Source organism: Cebus imitator, unplaced genomic scaffold, assembly GCF_001604975.1.
Source record: "Cebus imitator isolate Cc_AM_T3 unplaced genomic scaffold, Cebus_imitator-1.0 Scaffold150, whole genome shotgun sequence".
Taxonomy (NCBI): domain Eukaryota; kingdom Metazoa; phylum Chordata; class Mammalia; order Primates; family Cebidae; genus Cebus; species Cebus imitator.
Genome location: NW_016107465.1, coordinates 5,577,056 through 5,588,185, shown reverse-complemented (window position 1 = coordinate 5,588,185; position 11,130 = coordinate 5,577,056). Strand labels below are relative to the sequence as shown.

The window sequence follows — 11,130 nt, the reverse complement described above, 5'->3', positions numbered from 1 at the left end:
TTGTGTGAAACTGAAGAACAGAGAGCAATGAAGTGGAATTGTCTTGAACCCTTCATTTCCATTTCTGTTCCAACCTGCCATGCTGAACATAGTCTAGAATTCTGGACCACAAGTCAGAAGCCTTAAGCTTGTACCCCCAGGAGATACGGATTTGGGTAAACACATTTCTCCTCTGATCTTTGGTGCTCTTGTGTGTAAATTCAGGATTCTAGTGTCCACCCTGGCAAGGCCTGCAGTGAGATCAAATGGGACAACTTTCATGAAAACACTTGTGCTCATCACTTTCCTCTGGACTAAAGGCAACCCTGTGGCGAACTCTCTGCAGGCCAAATACCTGAAGTCTTAGCTGAGAATTTTCTTTCCCTGAAGACTGGTAAACTAGAGCCTCTCCTGTGAATTCCTATATGGGACCCACAAGATTCTGTCACCGGCTGCCAGATATTCAAACTCAACTAAAATGGAAATAGCTTATAAGGTAAGAGTTCTACCTTATGATAGCATTGCTCTTAAAATGCTCTAATAAATGAGAAGTTTTCTAATGTGCTCGGGTCATCAAAAATAAGCAATTTCCATTGTTAGTTCTGAATGAAGTTTGAACCAAAAGACAAATAAATGCAGTTAGCTCAAAAGAACGGGGGTGGTTACAAGCTGCTGCCCCAGTGAGAAACTGTTGGGCGCAGGACTCTAGAGCTTGTTGAATGCCTCTCTGCAAGTTGCACAGCTAGGTAACTTTGGATAGAATATGAGCATTGAAGAATACCAAAGAAAAAAAATTTTTTTTGGTACTGACATCTTCATAATTTCATAACTGCTTACTCAATGCTAGTCACAAAATCTCAGAACAAATTTCCATGAAACTCAAAAATATCAATTGAAAAATACCTTAACTTGGACATTTTGCTTCTAGGACAGCACAACTGCAAAACTGTCCAGATTGAGGCATGTCCGGAAGTGGATGAGGTGACAGCTGAGGGTATGTTCACGAGGCTAGCATGCGCACAGCACCTCTATCCAGAATGCTACCTCTGGCTGAAGAACATCAATTTCCCCTGCTTTTGGCTGGAGGAACCCAGAATTTCATGGCTGTGTGTGATGGTTTGAAACCAAGTTTCTGGATATCCCAAGGCTGTGTAATTCCAACCACCTGCAGGTATTCTGAGGCTGCAGCTAAGGTTCCAACATACACTGTTTAGGACAAGGCTGGATCACGTGCAGCTCAGTCTATGAAGCCATATTGCTGAAAAGTGGCCCAAAGTGTGGTGTGTATCCATAAATACTCTAAGGTCTTAGAATCTGTCACTCTCCATTTGATCCGCCAGTCTTAGGAAGGTCATGGTGGCTTCTTTACTCTGGGTTTCCCTGGAGTGTCTTTAGAGTTCTGCTCTCTTCTCTCATTGAGAATAGGCTTTCCCTGGTGCAGGGTGATTTCTATCTTTGTTGTTCTTCAGATTCTGCAAGACCACATTTGAAGCAAAAACTAGGGTAAACCTAAGAACCAAGTTTAAGCAAAAAACATTATAATTACGACATCAAGAACATCAAGACTCTGTGCACATCAAGCCAGGCCTGAGATTTACATATAGGCATAAACATTTAATCTGATAATATGTTAGCAATGAGAGGAAATAGATGCCCACTTATTTCAAAAAGTTTAAATCTATGCATTCGTCTCAGTTTCTTATTCCATCCAACAGCCAATGTTTTGGATTTCTCTAAAGATAACTAAAGGCATCACAGACTTGACCCATCAGATACCCAATAGGAATTCCAAACCCTTGAAGCAGGCACTTCCTTCTTCTAGAGGTGTGAACACACTGTCCGTATGTCACACTTTTTGTGCCAAAGTTATCTTACTCCAAAACTCTCTCATCTTTTAAACATTTTTAATAAGGATACACATGAATTAGTGGAGGAATAGTTTAGGAAGAACTTACGTTTCTATGCTTACTACCCTCCTAATCTGCCCAATTCAGCAAACATTACTACTATATATATATCTGGTACTAAGCTGGGCACTAGAGGAGAAAGTTGACAGAATCCCTGCTGTGGGGAAGGGGATGCAGTGTTCCATGTGAGGAGGGGAATCCAAGCTCTCGGTGAAGGCCAGGTGATGCTGCTGTCCACACCCTGGGATTGCCACTCTATGAAGGATTGCCAGCTTCTCTCCAAGGCCACCCATAGCTCAGATGTTACTAGGACAATGTGTGGTCCACTGTCAGTCCACATGGCCAGCTCTGCTCTGTGCCTTACCTGGGTAACTACCTCCCTCTTTCTCCAGATGCCACCAGTCTTCCAGTGTGTACACGCATGCTCGATGCATTAGTACCTTCCTCGGACTCGCTTTTCCCTTAGGCTTTCTAATCTTTGGACCATACAGGCACACAAGCTGTAAAAAACCTGAGATAATGTGTAGGTGGCTAATATTGAATGTACATATTATATATACATTATACGAATGTAACATAAGCCAGTACAGTGCCTGTACATAGCAGATATTGAATATTATTCCTTCCCAGTCCAACATAAACTTCACCATCTTACCTAGGGACACACCTTTGAAGATGATCACTTACCCCGATTTTCTATGGTTTTTAAATTTTCAGCCAGCCTTGACTGACTTCTGTGTCATTGTTTGATGTTAACAACACACATAGTATCACACTGGAAGTGTGGCTTCCAGTCTAATTGATGAATACTGATCTGTACTTAACTCAGTAACAGAAGAGTCAGTATCATTTACAGATGACCCCTCCAGACTACTGTGGGGCTTATAACCTTCCTACTTAATAGAACCTTAGAATATAGGATTTTTTAAGTCCCAGGACTTTAGAATTCTTAAACTCCTCCTTATACTGAATTTTCATATACCCAACCAGTAGCAGCTCAAGAAGCCTGGTGTAAAGACATCAGCGTGTTATGCTGGAAATGCTTCCCAAACCCAAATGGCTGGCAATGGTCTATACGGCCTAACTTAAAGGTGGTGTTGATGTGCGCATTCCAATATGGTATAGCCATGAGCCACATGTGGCTACTTGACACTTGAAATTTAGTTTGTGTCGTAAATTGGATTTCTAGTTTTAATTTTAATGAAGTTAAAAGAGCCGCAAATGGCTAGGGTAACCATATTGAACAGCATAGCTCTAAAGCGTCAAGGGTTTGAGGGACATGATAACCTTTTGACAGGCAGTATTTTTACAAATCAGAGAAGTACTCAATTGGCACCAAAACTTCCAGCACCTATCCTTTCTAGCTCCTCTCAAGAAAAAACCAAAACAAAAATAGCAACAATGAAAAAAACCCACATTACTTTAACAATAGTCTCCCTTGAAAAAAACTAGGTATTTTTAATATATAGGAGTGGCACAGCCAAAGATAAAAAATAAACTAATGTCATCAAGACAAAGAATTAGAAAAATAAGCATACTAGAAGTTATTTATGTTTAATGCTTAAAAGTCTGAATGCACAAACAATCTACCATTATAGAAGTACTGGTGGTCAATACAATGCATTAGAACTATGTACAATGCACAGTTTAGTATCAAAATCTTTCTACACTGTAGAGTTTTACGAAACTGTTAATGACATCAAACACTAAGCACTTAAGACACCATTTTTTTTCTGCTACCACATTAGGAACGTCAATGGACAGTCCATTTCAACTTGCAGCATCCATCCATTTCTAGTATGAAATTAAGTAATTTTCTACTTATACAATAAAGTATATCTACACGGTTCTTTTGATTTTGATCCATAGCAGCAAAGGCACTGTACATCAGCAGATCCACAGACTTAAAAGATTTTTAAAGCATTCAAACAAAAAATAATAATAAAAAAAGAAGTCACATATTATAGTTTAACAGCAACAACAACAACATAAAAGATAACACAATGTTTCCGGCACAATGGCACAGCCTGTGTCCATTTCAGGGACATCCAACTAAGACATGGAAAGAACCGGAGGTAAAGAAAGCAAGTCCTCATCTCAGGAGAGAGTCCGTTCTTTGTGTTTTTCAGAGGGAGGTCTCTGCAAACCCTCCTCTGCTGTCCTTGTTTTGTAAAAGACTTGACTTGCACAGCAGTGGGAGTCCTCCCCATAACTGTGCAGCTCCCAAAGAGCATGCCACAAAATAACCCATAATTTCTCATAACAAAACTGACTAAAGATATATATATATATATATATATGTATATATATGTACATATATACATATATATATATATCTCCTTTTGCAAAGAAACGTGGCAAAAATATCCAGAAGGGATTAAGTTCTCTCTTTGAGGCCAAATTTAATTTGTTCATCTGTCTATAATACAATAAAAAAGGGAACTAAAAACATATTATAAAGATACTTGTCAACAAGTCAAAAAAAGAGTCCAATAACTTTGATCGAATATAATCTAAAGCTATAGATATATTGGTTAACGTTGTCTAAATAGACCCAAATGAGTATGAGTTGGCCTGTTGTGTTCTAATCGTTCAGCCAAATTTCCAAAGGTCTTTAAAAGATGTAGAAAACAAAAACAAAAAACCTAGTAACAACACAGCAACATATTGCTTCCATGTGTAATTATACATTTCACATCTCTATACAGTCATTAGTCTACACTTAGTGACATTTTAAATCAATTATTTTAAACCTTCCTTTCCCCCTCTTTGCCAAAAAAAGGGGGGGAGGGGTATCAAATACAACGCACCTTCATTATCAATGCAGGAGCAGACAGCTTTATTTAGTCAGTCATTGTTAGAAAGCCTTCTTTAAACAAAATAAATATATTACAGATATAATACATAATTAAAGATTCTGTTCACTGTTAAGTATGCTTATTCCATGTTCTTCCAAGTAGATAGCTGAAGATTTGGTATCACAGGTTTTCAATGACTATTCACAATTCAATAGCAAGTGGGAAGTGAGGTTAAGAAAGGGGATTAAACTCCACAACTGCAATGAGTATCTGAAATCCTTGGTTTTAGATGCGGGGATGGGGGTGAACAAAAAGGATGACAGAGCAAAGTGCTACAAGGAGGAGGAGTCCAGTCTGCATGAAGATTTGTCCTTAATAAATAACTTCATAAACCGTGGCCTTCTTATCCCCAGAGCCAGTGACAATGTATTTGTCATCCACAGAGATGTCACAGCTAAGCACCGATGAGGATTCTTTGGACTAGGAAAGAAACATATAATCAGAAATGTTAAATACTGAAAGAAAACCCCATGACTATGGAGGACTTGGAACAAATGCAAATGTTTAATGTGCTCCTTGACCAAACAGGAGCCCCAGTCAAGGAAAGGTGGTCACGGACAGAGCTGCTGTTTTTTTTAAAAATGAGATAGGGTCTCCCTCAGTCGCCCAGGCCAGAATGCAGTGGTGAGATCATGGCTCACTGGATGCAGCCTCAACCTTCTGAGCTCAAGCGATCCTCCCACCTTAGCCTCCTAAGTTGCTGGGACTACAACATTGGTGTGTCCCATCACACCTAATTTTTTTAACTTTTTTTGTAGAGACAGGGTCTCACTTAGTTGCCCAGGCTGGTCTTGAGCTCCTGGGCTCAAGTGATTCTCCTGCCTTGGCCACCCAAATTATGCCTGAGATTACAGACATGAGCCACCATGTGGCACTTTCTCAAAATGGCAGAGCTGGATTGGATCCACCCTTGCTAACACCTCACCGGGTCAGTCAGAAACAGGCAAGCCAATGGTATGAGCACTTCTGCAGGCAAAGCGAGACCTTATTTCAAATCCTATTCTACAGTTAAGAGTGGGGGATGTTACTGGCATGAAAAACCCTCAACTTTAAACACTTGGCTTGGCATTAGGTTGAGCTGTGGAACACTGTGCAGGTCACTTAACCGGTCGGCATTTCAGCTTCCTTAAAACAGCAAAACAGGTAGACATTTTACCTGTCTACCACCGCAGAGGTATGCAGCAGAGTTCAGTGAGATCAGATATGCGAAATGGCACTGAAAACACTACATTAAAAAAAAAACAAAGAATGTAAAAATATTCCTAGTAAAAAAACCTAATGTTCCCACTGTAAAAATGTAACACAAATTTGCAAGAGGGGAGAGGTTCAACAGTTACAAAAAAAAAAACGTACCATAGAGTTTTGTATACCATATTCAACTATAGTATGAAGGATTCAATGTTAACTATTAACTAAATTGTGCTCATTTAAAATGAAAACAACACAAGATTTTAACCAGGAGTCTGAATACTTTACTTAAAGACACAGTAATAATGCCTACTATAAAAGATGTACTCTAATTAAAAAAAAATTTTTTTTAAAGTGCAGTTGACACTATCTAACAGTTGGTAATCCATGATATGAAAAATGCTGTATTAAAGTTTAAGCTTCTTGACTGTAGCAATGGGCTTTTTTTGTCCTACTGATTATCTTGCATGCTATTTTGGATTTGATGGAATTAATCTACTTTATGATGACTTAATATCACTCGGTCAAGAAAACTGCAAGTCTATTATATTACTTCTAAAAAAGAATACTAGAAAATAACATCCTAAATACACAAGGTTAATAAAGGCAAGTCTTTCAACTTGCCTATGAAATTCTCACATACCAGTAGGAGAGGAGGAGAGAGTGTGTGTGCACACGTGCATGTGTGAGTACTATGTCTACAATTTGGTCCTTCTAAAAATAATTTCACAAGCTATACAAAGTTCCACTGGGTCAACAAGAAGAATAAAAGTTTATAAAACTGATCTTTTATCAAACTGTTTCATAACACTCCTCTTTGGAAAAGATAAAATAAAAAAACTAATACTACTTAACAAGAGTATATTTAAGCAAAATGTTTGACTTTAAAATTAAAAAAGCCATACATTCACAAAATTCTCAGAACACATAAAACCTCTACTCCAAAAAGAGATTGATGATGAAGAAACTGGGCAGTGAATCGGGCACTCAGTGCTGGCTCTGAGCTCAGAACACGGGGGACTATCCCCAGCTCCATGGCTTGTGCTGTGACAACGTCCCCCTGGACACAGTTTCCTTCTCTGTACAATGTGAATAATACTAGCTCTGCCCTCCCAGGATACTTCTGCACATTATTCATCTGAGAGAATGTGCAGAGTTTGAGTAAACAAACGTACGTGGTAGTTAACAAGTTCCACGTTACCTGGAATATACTGGCCCCATAAGGTGTTCTCCAGGCATTCAGAAGGTTGTCCTTTCCAGTGCTTACAAACCATTTGCCTACAGGTAAAGGGTTTTGAAAAAGGCAATGTTTGTGTTACTTTGTCAGACACCAAGATCTGCTTTACAGAACATCAAATTACTCACAGAAAACTCACCCATTTGTAAAAAAATAACTTTCTTTCACGTCAAAAATAAAGCCTGTCTTTTTGGATTTAATGAGAGTCATTAATCCTTAAGGTTAAAGTGGATTAATGCCAGAAAATTACATGATGTTGGGGAAGCAGGCATGTAACAAGAAGTAATAGAATTCTGAAGAGGGGCATGGTAATGAACTCAAAGGTCCAACCGGGAAATAAAAACACAGGAAGGGGGAAGAAGCAATTCTTGTTGAATGGACAAAAGGTGCTTGCTTACCACAGTGGGCAAACTTGAGCGACAGCACACAGCTCTCGTGAAGATGTAGTTGGTATTTGTCTGGCTTGGTGACATGCAAAACTTCCACATTGCTGTTCTCCATCCCCACTGCCAGCCACTCTCCAGTTGGGCAGTAGCCCAGAGAAAAGATCTGGAATTAAAACAGGTGATGGTGACAGTGGCCACAGTGGACATGCTTTTTCTTATCTGGGAGGTACTATCTCTTCTGCAGATACTACTTAAATTATGAAGAGAATCAAGATAATTTGAGTTGTACAGTCAAACCAAAGTCAAATGGGTAATTTCAAAGTAATGAGTCCCCAAAGTGATTAATCCAGAGTCAAAAGTGACATCATCACATGCTAAGTGAACCGCCTCTTCTTTCAGTAGGTAATATGTTCCATAAAACCATACCTTTAAAATGCCTCAGCCACAGATTATACCTGGGAGGTGAAGTCGTGCTGCTGCAGCTGCCGCCCCTCGCGCAGGTCCCAGGACCTGACCGTGTTGTCCAAACCACCCGTCCAGAGCTTGGTGCCATCATTAGAAATGTCAATACAGCTGGCTCCGTCTGTGTGTCCCTGGAATTGCCTGAAAATGTCAAAATGGAGGGAAAGGGCTTGAAAAGTTAGCTTTTAGTTCAACTCAATTTAGAATTCCTTGATGATTTAATTTCAATGCAGGCCTTATTTATAGATTTCATTTTGGTTTATTACGGTTTCTAATTATTCAAAGTAATAACAAAACATATACAAAGAGATGAAAGTTTAACTAAAATGCCAAATCTCCTGTACTTTCTGCTCGGTTTTGAATACTTAGGAATTTGTCAAATTACTTTTACATGAAAACATGATTGATATTACTAATGGAAAAAAAATCTCTAACTGAAATTTACAAAAGAAAACACGCCTACACATCTATGAACTAATCAAAGATATATTCTGAGACCTACTCTATCACTATGATATGAAGGAAAGAGAGAATTTAATTTTCCATTTTAGAAAGGACTGGAGATGGCACAGGGAGCCACAGAACTAGTCCTGCCAGTGAGCAGCAATGTGCCTGTGGGCAGCTGTGCAAGACTGAAAGCCAGGCTCTCAAGTCAGGCACCTGGCAAGACACTCAGTGTGAACGACTGGCCCCGGAGTCACTCATTGCAAAACGTACCAAGGTCACTGGGAGAAAAAAGGGTTAGAAGCTGCTTCTCATAAGAGCCTGCCTGATAAGCAACGAAAGTGATGATTTACTTTGTTTTGGAATCTATAGGTTTCAGTCCTTTGAAATAACAGATAGTAAAGCCCTCTTCTTTTACACACCTGACTTGTAGTTATGTCTGATTACAACCTTTTCATACCCTTTAGCTCATCATTCTGCTTCCTTGCTAATATCTTAGGTATTGAAATCTAGAGACTCGTTTCAGAGCTTTTCACATCTACTAACGCCAAATCCCTTCCATCTCATTTGTAAAGTTATGTCTACCCAACCTCAAAGGTGGGACAACAGATCATCTAGACCATTTCAGAGTGAGTTGCACCCAATACAGTGCATACGCCCATGGGAGTTGCTAAATAGCTGCTGAAGGAATGAACCTGTTGGATGTGTATGGCACTCAAGACAGTACCATACACTGTGAATCTTCTCAATGAGGCTCTATCAACAACACTGATTTGTTAGCAAGCACAGATGTCAAATTACAGGCGTCTAATGAGCTCATGAGGTCATGGAAACCTAATGTACATTAATTATGTCAAACTGACCTTATTTTGTTATAACAAATTGGTGACGCTTTAGTATAATGTCAAACAAAAAAAACCTCATTTTATGAAGTTCAAGTAGTACAGAAAACAAGATTTTTACAGTGATAATTTGTTTTAATATCTTAAAATGGACCTATTCTGAACAATTTTTAGTAAGATAACTGTATCTCATCTCTTCTCTCTCTCTCACACACACACACCCCCATACCTACATACACAGCACATTGGCACAATCGGCTCCTCCTCACAGGCTGGTAACGGATCCTGCTAACCTACCTCACCAAGGTCTGGTTATGCAGATCCCACACAGCAATGTTGCCGTCGCTGCAGCATGAGAAGCAGACCTTGGAATCCGGGCTGATGGCCAGGGCGTAGCAGGCGGGGGCCGAGGACGTCAGCTCCGCTTTGATGCGTGGGGTCGGAGCTGCCAGGTCCCAAATGGACAAAGTACTGGCTTCCCCTCCAACAATTAGGGTGCGACCATCAGGGAGCAATCTGCAGGAACGGATGTAGTTATCCCTGTTCTGTAGAGACAAAAACCATCAAGAGATTACTCATGAGGAAAGGAAAACAGCATTAACACGAGAGCAGAAATCCATAAAAGTATTGTGTTCCCTCCTGGTTTAATGAGCCATTTATACTTATAACAATGATAAAGTATATTAATGCTAGAAAATTACATGAAATTAGGGAAGTACTTAAACTTGATCTACAAAATTTAGTGCTGAGATATTTAATCTTAATTAGCATCAAAATGCAAAGCTCTAGACCCACTCCCTCCACCACCAAATTAACCAACTGCTTCTATCATTTGCAATACAGATATACAGATACACACATACACTAATGCAGGAGCTCTCACAGTCTTGGGGTATGCAAACTTGGAACCTTGGTAGACTTAGGCTCAGTTTTGCTGTTGAAAGGTCCTGCTACTGATGCCAAGAAAGTTTTAGGGGTAGATCCCTGGTAGTGTGTTCCTTTTGCCTGGCCCTGAATTACATGACTGAAGGGCATCATGCATTTGATGAAGCTGGGCCAGAGGCAAGACTTGATCAAGGAGTATTAAGTAACAGAAAAAAAAGGTTCCTCCCAACTCATGAGGTTATGGGAATCTTATATTATGTTCAATTGATTAAGCCTCATGCTATAGCAAAAATTCTACTAAACCGATGTTTCCTAAGTAACTCAAGGGTGAAGGCCAGTGGAGCAGCTGAGGGACTATCTAGTATTTGCCACATGAGGTAGTAGGTTACTCTTTACATGTGACAGAGGATGATATTTAGGTGCATGCTCATATCACTGTATAGACGCTTAGTCTGCTTAACCATCAGAGAGGAAAACAAGTGGTTTGCCTTTTCCCATGGAAGGCAGAGTTAATGGTCAGTGTGGTGCACGTGACACACGTGAAGACTAGATCACCGTGCCTCTAGGAAGCAAAAGACACACCTCCAAGTGAAAGACTGCAGTCCACTGAAGAGCAACTATCCACCTGGGATCAATACCGTGTGGTGCTACTCATACCTGCAGTTCTCTCATCATCCCCTTCTGTTTTCTGAATGAAAGTCTAAGTGTTGTTCATCCATGTTCACTCACCAGACAGTCGAGCTGGGAGACAGGACTCTTATTGCCAGGGTGGCTGATGTCCCAGACCTTGACACAGCCCTTCCCGCCTGTGTACACGTGTCTTGTGGGGTTGCTGATGGTCACCGCACACACCACCTCCCCGTGGTTGAGGGTGTTGATCTGGCGAGCGTGCCGGGGGATTCCGGGTCCGATGAGGGCGTCGGGGGGAAAAGGGACAGGCTG

At 40.2% G+C, this 11,130-nt stretch overlaps 1 protein-coding gene across 1 annotated transcript in view; it reads right to left on the bottom strand.

Moving 5' to 3' along the window:
* Window positions 1-3,421: 3,421 nt before the first annotated feature.
* The window catches only part of TLE4 (TLE family member 4, transcriptional corepressor), a 146,672-nt gene continuing 138,963 nt past the window's right edge, over window positions 3,422-11,130 (bottom strand). Inside the window, 6 exon segments of the mRNA XM_037743746.1 lie at window positions 3,422-5,164; window positions 7,134-7,210; window positions 7,568-7,718; window positions 8,011-8,158; window positions 9,601-9,848; window positions 10,918-11,127. Coding sequence (XP_037599674.1) covers window positions 5,057-5,164; window positions 7,134-7,210; window positions 7,568-7,718; window positions 8,011-8,158; window positions 9,601-9,848; window positions 10,918-11,127 — 942 coding nt within the window. The 3' untranslated portion in view covers window positions 3,422-5,056.